This window comes from Gekko japonicus, unplaced genomic scaffold (genome assembly GCF_001447785.1).
Source record: "Gekko japonicus isolate JY-2015 unplaced genomic scaffold, Gekko_japonicus_V1.1 scaffold2280, whole genome shotgun sequence".
Taxonomy (NCBI): Eukaryota; Metazoa; Chordata; class Lepidosauria; order Squamata; family Gekkonidae; genus Gekko; species Gekko japonicus.
In genome coordinates, this window is record NW_015172075.1 from 237,663 (window position 1) to 257,182 (window position 19,520).

The 19,520-nt window shown below is 42.5% G+C and overlaps 1 protein-coding gene across 1 annotated transcript in view; it reads left to right on the plus strand.

The window, feature by feature from the left end:
- ITPKB (inositol-trisphosphate 3-kinase B) overlaps positions 1-18,846 on the plus strand; it is a 116,634-nt gene extending 97,788 nt beyond the window's left edge. The window contains exons 5-8 of the mRNA XM_015420874.1: positions 12,557-12,761; positions 13,648-13,749; positions 15,655-15,726; positions 16,265-18,846. Coding sequence (XP_015276360.1) covers positions 12,557-12,761; positions 13,648-13,749; positions 15,655-15,726; positions 16,265-16,480 — 595 coding nt within the window. The 3' untranslated portion in view covers positions 16,481-18,846. The remainder of the gene's footprint in view (positions 1-12,556; positions 12,762-13,647; positions 13,750-15,654; positions 15,727-16,264) is intronic.
- The last annotated feature ends 674 nt before the right edge of the window (positions 18,847-19,520 follow it).

Below are 19,520 nucleotides of genomic sequence, written 5' to 3' on the forward strand. Positions count from 1 at the left end.
AGCATGCCGTCTGACTGCACCCACTGAGTTTCTAGACACTCTGAATGATTGTGCTATGGAGCAGATGGTCACAGAACCTACCAGGGGAAAGGCAATTCTGGAGTTTGTCCTGAGTAATGCCCAAGACCTGGTGAGAGATGTAAAAGTGATTGTACTGCTTGGGAGCAATAACCATAATGTTATTGAGTTCAGCATTTGTATAAATAGGGAGTTGCCCCAAAAGACTTACACAACCACTTTTAACTTTAAAAGGGGTACCTTCTCTGATCTGAGGGAACATGTGAGGAGGAAACTGAAAGGAAAAGTAGAAAGGGTCAAAACCATTGGGGAAGCTTGGAGACTATTTAAAACTACAATCCTAGAAGCTCAGAAAAAATATATACCGTAGGTTAGGAAAGCCACAAATAGGTATAGAAAAAGGCCTGCATGGTTTACAGACAAAGTAATGGAAGCTGTAAAAGGTAAGAAGGATTCCTTTAAGTGGTGGAAAGCTAGTCTCAATGAGGTTGATAAAAAGGAACACAGGCTGTGGCAAATAAAATGCAAGTCTGTGATCAGGCAGGCAAAAAGGGAATATGAGGAGCATGCCAGTCAGTCTGACGTCAGTACCAGGTGAGTTGGTGGAAACTGTTATTAAGGAAAGAATTCGTAGGCACATTGATGAACAAAAACTATTGAGGCAGACTCAGCATGGGTTCTGTCAGGGAAGATCTTGTCTCACTAACCTGTTAGTGTTCTTTGAGGGAGTTAACAAACATGTGGACAAGGGGGACACAATAGATGTTGTTTACCTTGACTTCCAGAAAGTTTTTGATAAAGTTCCTCATCAAAGGCTCCTAAGTAAGCACAATAGTCATGGGATAAAAGGACAAGTTCTCTTGTGAATCAAAAACTGGCTAATTAATAGGAAACAGAGAGTGAGTATAAATGGGCAATTTTCTCAGTGGAGGGTGGTAAGCAGTGGGGTACTGCAGGGATCAGTACTGGGTCCGATGCTTTTTAACTTTTTTATTAATGATTTGGCGTTGGGAGTAAGCAGTGAAGTGGCTAAATTTGCAGATGACACAGAATTGTTCAGGGTGGTGAAAACCAGGGAGGATTGTGAGGCACACCAAAGAGATCTGTCGAGGATGCAAGTGGGCGTCAATGTGGTAAATGGGGTTCAGTGTGGCCAAGTGCAAAGTGATGCACATTGGGGCCAAAATCCTAACTATAAGTACACATTGATGGGATCCAAACTGGCAGAGACTGACAAGAGAGAGATCTTGGAGTCGTAGTAGATAACTCACTGAAGATGTCGAGACAGTGTGCGACTGCAATAAAAAAGACCAATGCTATGGTGGGGATTATTAGGAAGAGAACTGAAAACAAATCAGCCAGTATCAAAATGCACAGCCTCATTTGAAATACTGTGTACAATTCTGGTCACCCCACCTCAGAAAGGATACTATGTCAGGTAGCCCTGTCATAGAGTTGGAATGTGGAGGGGGTTCCCTCCTCTGCCTTACCAGCTCTTCCCTGTCTTGCGCAGCTGGCTATCTTTAGAAATGACCTTGGTGGATATTCTGTCTGTAAATCACCAGGCCTGGGAAATGTAACAGTTTAGGTGCAAAAATGCTAGCTTTTGCCCGTGCATGCAGAAATCAACTATTGGCTTTTGCAACTGGGGGGGGGGGCAGTTTGAATGTCCTATAAGTCAGTGGCCATCAATTACAGGCCATTCCTAACACAAGCTGTATACGAGTTACTTTAGTACTATAGCATTGGTAAAAGTGCAGAAAAGGGCAACTAGAATGATAAAAGTGTTGGGAACACTTTCCCAATGAAGAAAGGTTAAAGCGCTTGGGGCTCTTTTAGCTTGAAGAAACTGCTGAGGGGTGACATGATCGAGGTTTACATGATTATGCATGGGAAAGAGCAGGTAGAGAAAGAAGTACTCTTCTCCCTTTCTCACAATACAAGAACTTGTGGGCACTCCATGAAATTGCTGAGCGGTCAGGTTAGAACAGATAAAAGGAAGTACTTCTTCACCCAAATAGTGATTAACACATGGAATTCACTGCCAGAGGAGGAGGTGGCAGCTATAAGCATGGATGGCTTCAAGAGGGAATTTGATAAACATATGGAGCAGAGGTCCATCAGTGGCTATTAGCCACAAGGTATAGATAAGAACTCTCAGTCTGGGGCAAGTGATGCATTGTATTATAAGTGCTGGGAGGGGGTGTTCAACAGTGAGAGAGCTTCTAGTGTCCTGGCCCCACTGCTGGACCTCCTGATGGCACCTGGTATTTTTGACCACTGTGTGACAGAGTGCTGGACTGGATGGGCCATTGGCCTGATATTACATCGACTTCTCTTATGTTCTTAACCTCATGTTTGAATTAGTGCAATGTGTTCTACATGGGTCTGCCCTTAAAGGCAACCCAGAAACTACAACTGATCCTGAATGTGGCAGCCTGACTGCTGTCAGGGACTAGCTGCTGGGAACATATGTTGCCCATTTTGAAACCGCTTAATTGGCTGCCAGTCTGTTTCCGAGTCCAATTCAAAGTGCTGGTTATGACCTTTAAAGCCCTTTATGACCTAGCTACCACCCCACCCACATCACACAATCCATTGTCAATAGCCAAGCCCTACAGTACATTCACATGTGCTCCACCTCTTCAGACAGAGATACTCACTTGAAGGATCTACAGCAGGCATTTTTGCAACTGCAGTATCCTCCTATGGTGAAAAAATGATTGGTAAAGCCAGGATGATACCCAGGGACAGCTTGTTACAAGAGAAGCCCCCCCCAAATGACACCATTGGTGGTCAATACAGCTCACAACTCAAGCCAGTTCAGCGTATTATTAACAACCTATAATCATGCTGGATAGTGACACTTCCCTCACACAAGCACTGGGGCCCCCAACCTTTTCTTGATTACAGACAACCGGCTAACCTAAAACAACTTCTCACCCACAATGACAAACTGCTTAACAGTAACATGGACTCTGGTACAAGGCCTGCAACAAACCAAGATGCTAACTTTGCTCTCATATAGATCCTGCTGACGCAACCCGAGCTGCAGTGTTAGAGAGAGAGTCTAGTAACAAATAAATATACACTGCAAAAACCTTTTAGCAAACTAATGTGTTCTATTTATGGGGAAACATTCAGGATGTTCAGTTGCTGACCTAAGACTAGCAGTTCTCCTACAAAGGAATTTCAAAGGGAGATTAGAGAGACTGCTGAATTGCAACTGATAATGAAGCTCAAGATAATGCATCCTCCTGGACTGAATCGAGACCTAGGTTTCCTGTCTCATTACCAATGCTGATTTCTTCATGCCTAATACCCCTATGCATATCACACCTAATCAAATTACACCTGCTATTGTCATTTAGCATCTGAAATCACTCCAAGATATAAGGACAGACAGGTTCTAGCTGTATCTGAAGAAGTGAGCAGTGACTCACAATTTCATACCCAGACACAAATTTTGTTAGTTTTTAAGGTGCTCCTGAACTCTTGCTCTTTTCTACTGCTACAGACAAGACTAACATGGCTACCAATCTTGATCTATCTTTATGACCTTGGACCCACATATTTGAAGGACCATCTCCTTCCATATGTCCCTGTGCACCAACTGTGGTCATTAGGTAGCCATCTGTTGGCTGTGCCACAACTTACGGTGGCCTGTCTGGCATCAACCAGAGCCCAGGACTCTTTTCCATCATTGCTCCAGCTCTATGGAATCGGCTCCCTGAAGAGGTGATAGGGGACCTCTCTCTGGAGATTTTTAGGAGGCGCTGCAGGGACTGCCTTTTTGTAAGGGCTTTTGAGGGGGCCTGAACAGCAGGCATCTTTTAAGGTGGGGAAGGTTTGGGGGGTTGTCTGGTTTCAGCTGAGTATATTTTAAATATTAATTATTGTAAGCCACCTTGAAGCAAGAGGAAAGGTGGGTATAAATGTTTGAATAATTAAAATAATAAACATATCCCTGGGAAGAAGATCAGTGAACCTTTTCATTAGCATATAGGTGTATTATATATGCAGGGGTAGTCTGGGTGTATAGGAACCAGAGCAAATACTCTGCAGCTCTCATTCAAGTTACTCCTTAAGCAGAGTGTCTAGAAAATCCACAGGAATCCCAGATTGCTTGAGATAGTAGGATGCCTGTGACTTTTAAGAAAATTTTCACATGTTATAACTTTTAATTCTAAGAGTGCCTTTCCATCTTCCCAGTTGCTCCTGAGCTCTCTCTACTGTGATGAAATGTGGAGAAAGGCCATCTGGCAATAGTACATATTCTGATCAATGTGGTTTTCTATTTGAATCAAAAGCAGGAAAGTAAAATGAAGGGCTTGGTGTAGCCTGTGGGGGGGGGAACACCCCAACTAAAATGCATGTTTGTGTGAAGCACTTTACCTGAGGTGACACTCTGAATGTCAAGTTATCCTCTCCCATTTCTAGGACAAATACATCCACTGTCCTGTGCCATGAGCTTATTCTTTGTGAGGGAAAAGTCTGTTTGACTTGGACTCTGCTCACATTGAAGAGAAGCAGAGTTCAAATTAACTGCATGAACAAATGGAAAAACATTCTGAGCTAGGCTACCCAGTACTCCCCCCCCCCCAGTACATCCTTGTCCAGAAGTTTATTTGCAGGTTGGGTGACCTGGCAGCAACCTGTATAACCCCTGTTTCTTATCTCTAGTATTAGCATATGTATTAAACAGGAGATTTAAAAATGAAAGGATTAAGTACTATAGGATAGGTCCACTGTGCTACCATGGCTGTCTGCCCGCTTTTTTACTCACCAGTGGTGCCCTGGTGTTTACTGTATCTCCATGTGGCATCTTTTAGCTATGCTTGGAAGATGGAAATGCAATGATCTTTGTCTTTTTTCCCACTCATCAGGGTTTTTCAAACAGCAAAATATAACAATACAACAGCCAGTCCCACAGGCAGGATGAAGAAAAGCAAGAGAGACAGCAGCCCTCAGATCTCATAGTTCTTCACCTCCAGTGGCGAAATGCAATATCATTTTAAACATATACAAGGTCACCCAATGAACTTGATTAACAGTTGATTTAGGACTAACAAAAGGAAGTACTTTCCCCCATAAATTGTGGAATTCACTGCCATAAGATGCAGTGATGACTTTTAAAGAGATTAGACTAATTCATGGAGGATAGTTATAATTAGCCCTAAGCCCTAAACTGAACTTCCATGCTTAGAGGCATTGAATACCAGTTCCTAAGAGAATGATACAGAAAAAGATAGTTGCCTGGAATAAGGGCCTCACAGAAACAACTGTCTGGCCATTACTGGAAACAGGATGCTTTACTTTAATGGTCCTGATCGAGCAGGACTGCTCTTACTCATCTTTAATAGACACACCCTTCTCTATCTAGACAATCAAAGGCAGGCAAGGATTCAGTCTTCCCAGTCTAAGGCATGAACTCTTTGCTGAATGCTGAGTTACTTTCACAGCTAGATCCACAGATGTTTCAGAGATTGTGGTTGTGGGTGCATCTTGTAACTTAACGGGGTAGGGTCTTTATCAAGCCAGAATTGAAAATTTTAAATTTATTATTTATTTAAAACATTTCTACACCACCTTTCCACCCAACTGACTGTCCCAAAGGCATCAGACATTAAAACAAAACATTATTAACACTTTTCAGACATTAAAAAAATTTGAAATGCATATAGAACATTTAAAACAATAGAAAATGTACAAAAAATATGAACGCACACAGATGGGGAGGGGGACCTATTCATAAGGGACAGAAATCACTGGCAAGCAGGCTCGACCTGTGCACTCTCTAATGTCTCCTGAGCCAGTTGTTCTCCTGGCATTGCAAGCAGCTAGTTGATTGTTAGAAGGCAGAGACCTCTTGTGGCCAAATGGGGAAATCTCTAGCTAACCCCCTCCCTGGCTTTCAAAGTCTTTGCTGCCTTTGCCCCAAATGAGCTGTTAAAGTGGACTGAGTTGGTAACCTTGTTCCATTGAATTATGCAGACATTAACTATTAAGTGGGCCACTTCATATAAACCACTTCTGTATCTGGAAAGGGTTTGAAAGTATGAAATATCAATCAGTTATGAAGATCAACCATGTGAATGTGGCTTTCCTCTTCAGGGCTTGATTCCATTTGCTTACTGTATGTATTTTGAAGGGAACAATTTAGGATGCAAGTTATACCCAAAAATGCATGCATACAATGGCTATGTATGAGTGATAAGCCATATTTTATGTTTTATAGTTAGCCTTAATATTCTTCAATCTAAGCCTTTCCAAATTTTTAAAATCATGAAAGAACGAGTGGGGACCCGCAAGAAACTTGCGGGGAGGGGACATTCCCCCAACTTTGCTTCCTTCCCTCTCCCCTCCTTCCCCTTTCTTTCTCTCTCCAAGCCAATCCCTCCCCTCTTTTTCTTTCCAAACCTCCACCAAGCCAAAGCCAATACTCCCATCTTTCCCTTTCTCTCTTCCCCCCAAGTCAATCCCCCCTTCTTTCTGCCTCCCTCTTTTTCCCTACCTTTGAGCCTGGCAGGCTTGGAGCCGCTCCCGGTGGTGGTCAGGTCCGGAGCAGTTCCTGGTGTCTGCTACAGCCGGACCTGGAGTCTCTCCCAGCATTCCACACTGTTGTGGCTCTGCCCAGAGTCTCTGCTGGTGTTCCACACCACTGCAGCCAGGCCTGGAGCCTCTCCTGGTGCTCCCCACTGCCATAGCTGGGCCCAGAGCGGCTCCCGGTGTCCCCTGCTGCGGCAGCCAAGCCTGGAGACTCTCCTACCATTCCCTGCCAGCATGACTGGGCCCAGAGTGGCTCCCAGCATTCCCTGCCCCTGCAGCTTGGCCTGGATTGGCTCCACAAGAGCAGCAGCAGCCAGGCCCACAATGGTACATTGCATTGCCTGCACATACACAGACAACACTTTTTATTTTAGTGGGAATTTAAACCTCCCGATGGTTTTTTTATTTTTACATTTTTAGATTTTTCTGCAAACCTAGGGGGTCACCCAAGTTTGCAGAAAAACTTGCTTGGGGTAAGTATGCCCCCTATGTGTGGATTTAGATATCTGCACATAGGGGACTGTTGAGAATTAGATATATAGATATTTGTTTATTATTTATTAATTTCAATTTATATTCCGCCTTGGCGGGGCGGTTTGATATGCCATTCCAACCCAATTGATATGCCATTCAAGCCATTTCAACCCAGTTGTACTATGAGAACCTATTTGGTGTAGTGGTTAGAGTGTCAAGCGAAGAACTGGAAGATCCAGGTTCAAATCCCCGTTCTGCCATGGAAGCTTGCTGGGTGACCTTGGGACACCCACACACTCTCAGCCTTACCTACCTCACAAGGTTGTTGTGAGGATAAAATGGAGGAGTGGAGAATGATGTAATCCTCTTTGAGTCCTCATTGGGGAGAAAGGCAGGGTATAAATGAAGTAAGTAAATAAATCTGTAGTCATGTTGTATTTTTCAAATACCTGGTTTCCCTACCCCACACACAAAAGGGCCTGTCTGCACTTTAGAAAGTAGCGATTGACCCTCACGTTCTGAAATCTAACATTAAATTTAACTCTCAAAGCCTTATGGGGAAACTTTGCACGTGCGCTTTTTCTGAAACTGGAATTCTTTCAACACAATGAAAGATGCATAAATGAATGGGATGAAAAACAGATTTCTCAACAGAAGTATAAAGGCTGTGTTGTCAGATCATGAGCTATTATATTTTAGGATATTATAACCCAGCAGTTCTGAGTTTCTGGCATTGTGTCCTTGCAGGAGGTTAGCAAAAATATTTGACAGATCAAAAGGGAACGATTCTGAGCTGTATCTGTTCATTTAATAGTCAGATGGAAGATCATTTCTCTTTCCAGGAAGAGCTTTTAGCAAGTGCATATATAAATCAATAGGGGAAAACATACAAAGGGGTGTGGAGGGAAATCTTCAAAGGATCATACAAAAGAATGGCAGCTAAATATGATTTAACAGATTTTGCAATAACTTTTTTCTTGTCTTTTAAATTAATCTTAGCCTGATTAGTACATATATGGACGTCTCTTTTTCTGTTTGCAGCATTTTCTACTCAAAAATCATAATCTTGTATCAAATACAAGTTAAACATTTTATGCCATGAAACTGGAACTGTGGGTCACAAACAGCACGACTGACTTAAAATAACTCTGCTGCATATAATGCAATTTTGATGTAGAAGCACTGAAGGAAACAGGATCATCTAAAAATGGGGAACAGGGTGGGAAATGAAACAGCAAACAGAATGAAGGTAACTAAAAGGCATATATAACTTGGCTGTGCAATTATGAGCCACATGGAGCTCTTGAAATATGTCAGACTCCACAAGATAAAATGCTGTGACCCTCCTTAACTAAAAGGCATATATAACTTGTGGAGAAACTTACACCACAGAAAAGCATTGGCCAGGTATGGATATCAGGTATGCCAATACCAGAGCCGGGTGATGGTAATGCAGTTAATTAGCATTTATATAGTGATGTGGACATTTAAATTGCTTCACACACACATTGTCTCAGCAGTCTTTGTAACAACACTGTGAGGCAGGGTGGAGTCCATATTAGTCCTCCGTGTTCTTAAAAACAACAACATGAAAATGTCCACAGTTCACCAGCATTTTTTAAATTTACGCAAAGAGTGCATTCTCAATTAAGAAGAATTACCTTCCTTGGCCAGACCGAGGTTTACCTCCTGCAGCTTTCCTCACAAGAATCCCATCAGCCAGGAGGTGCCAGTGTTCCAGAATGCAGCCAATTGTCTACCAGTGGACTATAGTCTATCTTATGCCTTTCCGTACTATAAGAAAAACAAATAAATGGGATCACAGTGTGAATTACATACTAAATACAAATAGCAATCACTGTGATATAGAGACTGCTGGACTTTATTTGGTAAAACTACGTACATATTTCACAATTATCACTAACATGGAAAAAAAACAATAACAAGTGGTAAAATAACCTTATATCACCATTTTCAAAAGGGCTCACCCTTGTGTTATTATAAAACAAGAGGAGTAACTAGTTGTAAACTCGTTTCATGTTACAACTTCAGAAGTTTTCATTCTTCATTCATTATCTCCCTCTTGTTGTTCTGTGGTAATCTTCCTATTGTCACAATATAACTTTTATATAAGAAGCAAGCCAATCCCTTTTGATAAGCAAGCACAAAACATTCTGTTCTATTGCTGGCAAAACACTCTCCAAAGGTACAAGCAAGAAGAAAAAGAGATTGGATTTATACCCACCCCCACAACAGACACCCTATGAGGTAGGTGGGGCTGAGAGAGCTCTCTGGAGAACTGCCCTTGAGATAACAGCTCTGAAAGAACTTATGATTGATCCAAGGTCACACCAGCAGGTGTATGTGGAGGAGTGGGGAATCAAACCCGGTTCTCCCAGATTAGAGTCCACACTCTTAACCACTATACCAAATTGGCTACACCAACTGAGCATTCATGAAGGAACTACCTTAAAAATACAGATGCACTAATACAATATACTAATAAAGGTTGTCATTGAAGTGATATTGTGAATATGATCATGAATAAACTGGAACTTTTTTTTCATTCTCAGAGTTGTTAAACCTCACTGTTAAAGGGAACATATATTACCGAGACTCACCTATTGTTGCAATTCAATTTTTTGTTGCAAGTCCCTTTTCTTAAGTGGGTACCAAACCTTCTGTTCCCTGGCTGGCTTAACACTCTCAAAAGGTACAAGCACTGAGTCTCCATGAAGGACAATACTTTTCTAATTTTTATAAAGAGCATACCAGTCATCTTTCTCCAGTAAGAGCAAAACCTTTTGTTTTATGGCTGGCAAAGCATGCTCTAAGAATACTAACAACTAATCCTTCTTAAGAGAATCTGTTCCCCCTAATTCCATGCAGCTGGTTGTAAACTCTCACTTCCTTAAAGGTACAGATACTGATTTTAACAATGATCGAGGTTGCCCATTCACTTACGTACTGTATTGTATTATTTAATACATTTTAAATACATTTTTAATAAATCTGTGATAATACATTATAACACTGTCTCAAAAGCAACCTGTCAAATTGCATATAATCCTGAACTAGTAATAATAATCTGGAGAAACCAGCATGCATGTACAGATTCATTTTGTCTTTTTTTCTTTTGTACTATCTAAATTAGAATCAACCCAATGGTCATTATAGGAGCTGCGGTGGCTCAAGTGGTTAAGACGCTGAACTGCAGGCTTTGGAAGGTAGTTCAGCATGACTGAGTGAGCTCTCGTCTCTAGTTCCAGCTCCTGCCAACCTAGCAGTTCGAAAGCAAGAAATTGCAAGTAGTTAAATAGGTACCACTTCGGTGGGAAGGTAACAGCGTTCCGTGCGCCTTGGTGTTTAGTCATGCCGGCCACATGACCACGGAAACGTCTTCGGATAGCACTGGCTCTTCAGATTTGAAACGGAGATGAGCACCGCAACCCTAGAGTCGGATTCGACTGGCTTTCGAGCAAGGGAACCTTTACCTTTTTAATGGTCATTATGCATCATGAGCACATTACAAATCTCATTCTTTCTCACAACATTATATAAGGACTCATTTTATAAGCACAATATTTTATGGTGCCATATTCCCTAATTCGAGCAGAAAAACAAATGAGATCACAGTGTGAATTCTTAGGCCCTATGCTAGCATTCACAGCCCATGTTTTCTTCATAAACGTCCATGGAAAGCACTCATTCAGTAGCATGTAAAGGTGCTCATGCCATTAATGTCCTCAGAGTCAGGACTATTCTTAACCAAGATGAACAAAAAAGGTTACTCTGTATCTCATGTTAAATGCTAAATTCCTAAAACTGAAGTTTCATCTGGTTTAAAAGAGGCTGTGTGCACCTTCGTCTAAATATACATACATGGAATACTTCTGTGTCTTTGGAACTTAGCTATGTATACTCGAATGGCAGGAGCATGTGTGTATGTGGATTCTTTTTCAGGTTTGCAGAACCAAGGCCAATCTATATATATATATGAAGGACCAGTCCTTATGTTCGATATTGGCTTTGTACCACATGCCTAGAGCGATCTGTGTTTTTGTGGGATGGTATGGAGTGCATTACGTGAATCAGCCAACCACAGATATGTCCTGGTGCTAGGTGGGATCCGGCACGAGGATTGTGCAAGGACTGCTGATCTTCCTGGTTTTCCCCAGCAGCCTTTTCTGTCCTTGGGAAAGTTTATTCCCAGGATTGTGTCTGGCCCAATTGGAGTAATAACCTTGTGGTTCAAGAGGCTGCAGTGGGAAGGGGGAACAGAAGAGACAGGAGGGAACGATATCACCCAATTTCCCCTCCCCTCTGCCACTTCCTGACTCGCATGGCTGTGAATAAACTTCCCCAGAATTTGAATTGACTACTGGGGGAAGGGGAAAGGTGGAAAGATTGACATAATTGCCTTTTGTTGACAGGCTGCGGGGACAAACCTTCCAATTTCTACAATATGGTTGTACTTAAAAAAACAACAACCCAATGTGGTTATGGAGGTTGCTGTAGCTGTATTCATGGATGTGTTCATTATTACATTCTTCGTGAAGGGATCCATGGCCATTGATGACTTCAGATGCATAATATCGAGCTGATTTTTGAGCATGTGAATTGTTCCCAAGAGAACAGATCAGTGAGAATCAATTGCCAAGGCAACTTCTGGTCTGTGAAGTATACCCACACTTTTTTTGTTGGCTTCTCTTTTCCCTCAGAGGGAGCAAATATTCCTTTTGGAATACTCCACTGGAAGCTGTGTCAAAACAGGCTTCTAGGAAAACACTGTTTTTAACACTGTATTAAGTTCAGCAGTTACAAGTTACTATTATCATCTTGGTGATTGAAAATTTGGGATTACTATATTATGGATAAAATTTCTGATGTACTTGCCAATGCTAATCATTACCATATGAACTCTAATCTTCATCTGAAATGGTTTCCCTTTCTTGAGTTTATGTTTAATGTTGAGTCTTCTAAATTCATTGTTCCAGAAAAGTATTATGAACTATTTCACCGCATGTGAACCTTTTAGCATTTTATAGATGCTTCATCATAACTGTATCTAGTTCCAGTGTTGTTCAGTGTTTTGAATGGTTTGTTGTTGTTTAAAATAAAAACAGTGAATTAAAAAAAAAAGTTCAGCAGTTGGATCTTTGAAGGAAACACAAAACAGCATGTGCAGGATGGAAGGAGAAATAGTAGATTGCAACAAAAGACTGAGTAGAGCGTCAGGTGCAGTATTGTAGCCAAGCTATATTTATGCCAAATGATACCATTTTGAAATTAAACTGACATATAATCAAAGCTTCCTTTAGCTTGGGAGTTCACTGAATAGTTACAAAATGGTGCCCCAAAACCATAGTACAAAATGTTATAATTCCCAGTTGCACTAGCTGTACAGATGTGTAGCGTGTATGGAATTTGTTTCAAGTATTGCCAGATGCATATACTTGGGAGTTAATAGACCAGTTACGGAAGGTGGTATTGATAACTTGTGTTTTTCTTGCAGAACTTACTTGGAGGAGGAACTAACGAAGGCCAGAAAGAAACCAAGTTTACGGAAGGATATGTATCAAAAAATGATCGAAGTAGATCCTGAGGCTCCAACTGAAGAGGAGAATGCTCAACATGCAGTAACCAAGCCCCGATACATGCAGTGGAGGGAAACCATAAGTTCCACAGCAACTCTAGGGTTCAGAATTGAAGGAATAAAGGTGGGCCTGCTGAAGCTTCCTTATGGAGAAAAAAGCACTGGGAATGACTGGGAAATCCCATTAGGACAGGTTTTGCAAGTGAATCTTAGACGTCCCCCCTCTATCCTCTGTATCTTTAGGTCAAAACCTGGTCTCTGGAAGTCCTAGTGAGCAGTCAGAAGGGAATCCACACTTTGGGGCTTTCCTCTCTGATGTTTTCCCTTGTGGCTGCAGAGACTACAAACACAGGAAATTGTTTTAAAGTCCCATACATGTGTACTTTCACAATGCAGTTGTTTGATCTCACATTATGAATTTATTTTTAAAATGAGATTTGCAAATTGTTGTCTAGCACAAATAGACAGTACTTGGGAAATTCTGAAGGTTTCCCCCCTTAAAATCACACATTTGCAGCAAGAACAGCAGGTGCGTGGAATCAGACCCTGCGTACATATATCCTGCTGAGCAGGGAAGCATGCATGAAAAGGGTGCTTGCATGGATAAATATATGCTGGCAATGCCGTGGATCTTGGGCTGGAGAAGATCTGTGCCTGAGATCTTGGAGGGTCAAGAAAATCAAAGTAGACAGTAGCTAGATGGATCAATAAGCTGATTCTGTATAAGGCCATGTTTTTAGCTCTCTTCTATTCTTGTGAGCGAGCGCTAAGAAAATGCATTGTGTTCAAAAACTGTTAAGACAGGAAAAAACTGGTTTCTCCCACCTTCTGTAGGCACTTAGAAAACCATCCGGTCCTTTCCTGTGGGTGTTTTGTTTAAACTAGGGTTATCTCCTATCTCTGCCCTAAGGTTGGCTACTTCACATCCTGTTTAATGAACTGCACAGCTGTATTAACACAAAAGTGTTCATCTCGGTGAAGGCTTTACTGTTTATTATTGGTTTTGAAAGAAAGAAGATGGCTCTGTGAACAGGGATTTTAAGAAGACCAGGACAAAAGAACAGGTCATGGAAGCCTTCAGAGAATTTACCAAAGGAAACTGTAATATTCTGGTGAGTCAGTATGTTTTGCCAGGTTTTTTTTTTTTTGTTCCAGGTTAAGTTAATATCATGATGGAGTTAAGTTAAGTTAAGCATGATGGAGTGAGCTCCCGTCTCTAGTTCCAGCTCCTGCCAACCTAGCAGTTCAAAAGCAAGAAATTGCAAGTAGATAAATAGGTACCACTTTGGTGGGAAGGTGACAGCGTTCCGTGCGCCTTGGTGTTTAGTCATGCCGGCCACATGACCACGGAAACGTCTTTGGACAGCGCTGGCTCTTTGGCTTTGAAACGGAAATGAGCACCGCAACTCTAGAGTCGGATTCGACTGGCTTTCGAGCAAGGGAACCTTTACCTTTACCTTTAAGTTAATATCCATGACCCTGGGCTAATGTGTCCTTTTTCTCCAAGAAGGTAAAGTAGTAAATTGAGAAACAGAGGCGACTCTTTGTGAATTCCAGAGTAGTAGCTCTATCTTTCTGAAGAATCCAGTAATCTGTGATTGTTTTAATGATCACATTGTTAGTTAAAAGTAAAGATGAAGTGGACTTTTGGCAGAAGGGGCTTAAACAGCAAGGTTGTTGTAGTGGCTGGAGACGAATGACATGCAAGGAGGGGGAATTCACAATTTTCAGGGTTGTTTATATTGGGGTATTTGGTCAATATAGCAGAGATTTGCCCCTGTCATAGAAGCGTGATACTAAGTGCAGTTAATAAATCTCCCAAGAAGTATATTGCAAAAAAGGTGAACATTTATTCAAGTAGATCCAGTTCACATTCAGGATGCAGTCGAAAGAAGAGAGAGAAGCCTACTCTAAAGAGTACTTTTCCCTATCACAAATGGCCAGCTTGTCCGGCATCATGTGTGTGTGGGGGTGTGAGGGCACTGTACCTACGGGAGAGACCTGCAGAGAGATGCATCTCCATGGAAGGCCATGTGCAGCGAGTGAGAGAGGAGGGGTTAGAGGACAGCTCCCAGGTTAAGACAGAGAGAAGCATCTCATTCAAGGAGATACCACCTATACACACCTATACAGTGATGTAGCACCCCCCAGTGTCCAGGCATGCTGAGCCGCTCCCTCCCAACAGTTTCTAGTTGTTCCAACTGCCTCATTGCCCGGTGAAACACGCACAAGCATCATTTTGCATTTACTCTGCCAGCTGGATAAAAGAGCTTAATTTTTAGACCCTACCATATATAGCCTCTAACTAATAGCGCTTTTCCTATTGCAGACTCTCTGAGGTGGTTTACAGTAGCTGGCAACTCATGGGAAGCTTATTATTGAGTTGATAAACAAAGTTGCTATGCTGTTTAGTGCCAGGTCCTCCTTATGTAAATAAATTGGCTTGAAGTCCGGTTCTTTCAGAAGAGTCTGAATGAATCAAAACACAGCTGAAGGGTTCTCTTAATCCTGACTCTCAGAGTCACGTGTGGCCAACCTGTGGCCCAGAGGCTGCCAGTGGGACTGCTGGAAAGGAGCTGGACGGTTTGTGAGGCTGCACGCCTGCTTGCCTCTCCAGTGCCATTTGGCTCCTGACTCAGTGGGGTCCAGGCAAAACCACCCCACGGGAGAGGAAGGAGGGTCTATGCCGTGTAGGGCACGCTAGAGTGGCATCTTGTCATTCTCCACACCTGTATCAGTTGTTGCTGCCTTAATCACTTCCCTTATGATGCAGCTCTTTGTAAATCATTAGCATTTGGGCGTGGGAGAATCCTGGAGTTCTGCTTGTCTAGTTTCTAATCCGAAAAGGGGGGTACTTGACAACTTGATCTGTTTTTCCATGACGTTCACAACTCTTTGTACCTGAGCTCTGTTAGGAGCTCTCAGCCTCATGCCTCAACTAGCAAGGCCGGTGTTTGTTCTATGGGGCACAGAAGGATTTTTAAAGGTGTTAAAATATTTTTTTCTTTCAACTTCAGAATAGTTACCTTAACCGGTTGAAGGGGATACGTGCCACTTTGGAAACATCACCATTCTTTAAGTGCCATGAGGTAAAAACTTCCGCCTTTCTGTGATCCCTGACATCTGTCCGTTTACCTGAACAAGTAGTTGATGGATTTGATGGTTGTCTGGATGAGCATGAAAAACTGACCAAGGTTCCCTTCTGTAATTCTGGCAACATAGACATTTTCCTTACCGCTCTCCACAGTGATGGAGCTTCTCATCCTTGGAGATCCAGAACATACCCCTTTTTTAGAGGTATTGGGAGGGGGCGGGCACGTGGTAGCCAGGATTCATTTTAACTGAGGGTTTAACATCTGCTTGTCCAGCTTCTAATCCAAATTGGGGACTGTTTCCTTCTTTTTTTGGGGGGAAGGGGGGGTTGATGCCAGGTTTCATCTTGTTCTTAACTGACAAGCATTTCTCTGTGTTTCTAATCCTCTGGTCTCAGTGACCTGGAGAGCTATACATTTTGCACTAAACCATAAACTTTCCACTGTCAAGCCACCTTTTTAGACAAACTCTTGACAACATGACTTTAAACCCAGCAGTATAACCACCCCAGTATTTTTGTATTGCCTTTTGCAGGTTATTGGGAGTTCCCTCCTCTTCATTCATGACAAGAGGGAACAAGCCAAAGTGTGGATGATAGATTTTGGGAAAACCACGCCACTTCCAGAAGGACAAGTCCTCCAGCACAGTGTGCCCTGGGTAGAAGGGAACAGGGAGGACGGCTACCTCTGGGGACTGGACAACCTCATTGAGATCCTAACAGAGCTGGCTCAGAGTGAAGACTTGCATTAAAGCCAAAAGTTCAACTCTACCACTACCCAGGACCCTGCCCGTCAAACTGACTTTCTGAACTGCACTACGAGACACTTTCCCCCCCACCTTCTCCTTTCCAGTCTTAAAGTTAGAAACGCTTCTATTCAAGGTGTAAATACATTAGTTCCATGCCAGAATGAATGCTGAACATGAAACTTTAACTTGGGGGATGGAAACAGATAGCAAATACTTACCCCTTCAGGTTTTGCATTTAGGGACTCCAGCAGGACTTGCATAACTTCCCCACAGTAGACTATCTGGCTCCTGTCCCACATGTATTTTAATACAGAAAGCCTTTTAATGTAAGGATTTATACAGCTCCCGTACTCCTCAGCTGAATGAAGATGGTGCCCTAATCACATCATAATTTTATCAAGCTACCAGGTCCATTTTGAAGGATAGATGCATTTGTAGTTATTTGCTGCCCTCATGTGTCCAAAGCTGGGATATTATTTGGACCACTGATGTTAAAGCAGTATCTTCAAATTGCATTTTATGTGTGGATCACAGGAGCTCTTTCTTTGTGAAAAGCTCCTAAATACATAAGACTTTTGAGTCCAGATCTTAAGAGGAAAAAATTCACGAGAAAGGCAGATAGTGTTGCTGAATGCCAGCAATGTACTATTGTATTTACTAACCTCCTTAAACCTAGAAAGCTGGCTGTAAGAACCTTTAGAAATAATGTCAGGTCAGTATATATTCAGACGTTTCTAGTCAGCTTGTAACTATTAGACAGTATTTGCGTGACTGTGTGGATTGTAAAGCTGCTTCCATGGTTCACATTTAACTTGGTGCATCCATGTAATTGCTGAGGTGGATTTGGCTGGGGGGGGGCAAGATCTTGTGCTCTAAACTTCCATTGCTTGGGAGCAGTCTAGGAGTGTGTCGGTGGAGAGGGCTGATGTGGAGCGGGGAGGGCTGTATCCATCGTCATTTAGATACCTCTGTTAGCATGGCACGCTTTTGAAGGAACTGTCGGCCATTTCTCAGGTGCCCTTTTGCAAAAACATTCCAGTTTTTTACATCTCCGAGTGGTGTTAACTAGTCCTAAAAAAGAGCACTCATCTTTGCAAGCAGAATTCTAGAATGATGAAATATACATACCTTTCATACATCTGAAAGAAACATGGAAGGGAAAGGAGCTGTGATCTCCTTTGGTAATGCGGCACTGATTTAAGGCTCTCCTTTCAGTTCCACGAATGTAACTGTAATCTGTCTGTTTGGCTTTTTCATGGCCCAGCCAGGCGTGTCTTTCCCCAACATTCCTAGATTGTTTCAAACATCAGGCACGCACGGCCCCAGTTTGGATTAGGACTGTGCGACAAGGTGAGAGAGAGGCCTTAAGCCTTTCGCGGGGAACTGCCGTTTCCACGCACCAGTTTCCCTAACAAGGCAAGTTCCTCTAGCAACTCTCCAAGGCCATGTCAGGTCAGGAAAATGGCATGGGGGGTGTTAACCCCCACCCTCACCTCGTGCCGCAGTCCCAATACAAACTAGGCCCACGTGTGCCTGATAATTATGTGTTTAATGCTGCGGGAAGCTTACTGAAATGGGCACATCTGATTTGGCCCTAAGTTTGGCCACACACATGAATGACATCTATGCCGCTTGTAGTCTTGTAAAAACATTTGCCTCTTTAGCTGAGGATGGAAGCTATTTTATAACTTCCTGGAACATTTGAACTAAGCAGATTACTTGCATCAGAACCGGCTTGCTAAAAGGTCAACAGCCGACAGAACCGTAGAGAAGGGAGAGGCTCCTGATGTATTTGAATTTCTCTAGGAAAGTGAGCACTGCAGAAACCCTGCAGGGGAGCGGGCTGTGGTGAGCTTAGCCTACAAATCATCCTGAACTGGTCTTCTTACTGGCTCCAGTTCTGACAGCTTTAAACTTTTTGTCAGTTCATGATACCTACCATATACCTCTAAAACATGCTGTTACTAATCTTCCTAGCAGTGATGCTGTCCTTGCAACGGGATGGCCATAGCTTCTGCCCTTGCAGCAAGAGTCTTTTTTGCCGGGGGTGGGTGGGAGATGTCATTGGCCCCTAGCGGGCATGCAGTCCCTGCTCAAGCCCTGCACAGAGACTCAGCCCTCCTGGGAGTTCCTCTGTTCGTATCTTGCTGAGCACATGTCTGTTATTCTTCAGTGCTGTTGTAAATAGCTGCTCCGTTCAGCTGCTTTTCCCCTTCAGGCTTCCTATGCTGTTTAATAATAGCCTCTGTGGAAGTGCCTTATGGACTAGTCTCGGTTCCATTAGTGTCATGGAAAAGTGTGTTTTTTTTAAGTTCTATTTATTGTCATTCTTTTTTTAAGTTGCATAGAACACTAAGTCTTAATGCATGGAAGTTTTTTTTTTTTGTAAGTTTCGTTTAAAAAACATTTTTGCTACCTTTGCGGAAGGGGAAAAGTCCTTGAAGCGGCAGACGTGTATATCATTTTAAAACTGTATTTAGCTTTTAAATGGCTTCTATTATACGCTTTTAAAAAAATGTTAAGCCTGTTTGTAAAACAAGATTCCTTGCTTTGTTGCTTTAAAAGAAGTGAACTATTTCTCCAGATGTCTTTCGACCTTCCTGGAGGCTGGAACTGTTGCTGTGAGGTAGTTTCTCCCTTCCCAATTTCTCCCTGATTAGCAATGACACAAAGAACTTGCGGAATTATAAAACACCACCGACGCACAGTGCCTGTAAGTCAAATAACTCAAAATAAAGGCATACAAAAGGGTTGCTTGTGTGATGTGCTGTCATTGTCCATTTGCATTCCTGTCACTTAGAGCTACCTGGGAAACCAGATAACCTGATAAAATGAAATTGGTCTATATGGGGAGAGAGGGACATGAAAGCACAGCAGATAGAAATCACATTAAAAGACTGGAACTATATTTTGGGGAGGCAGGGTGGCCAAAATTTTAAGGGCAGCTTCGCAGGTTACAAATTCCACATGGCTCCCATTGATGAAGGGGTGCTTTGGGAGTTCCATGCTTAGAATTTGATTCCCAGGTGCAGGCAGAAGCTAG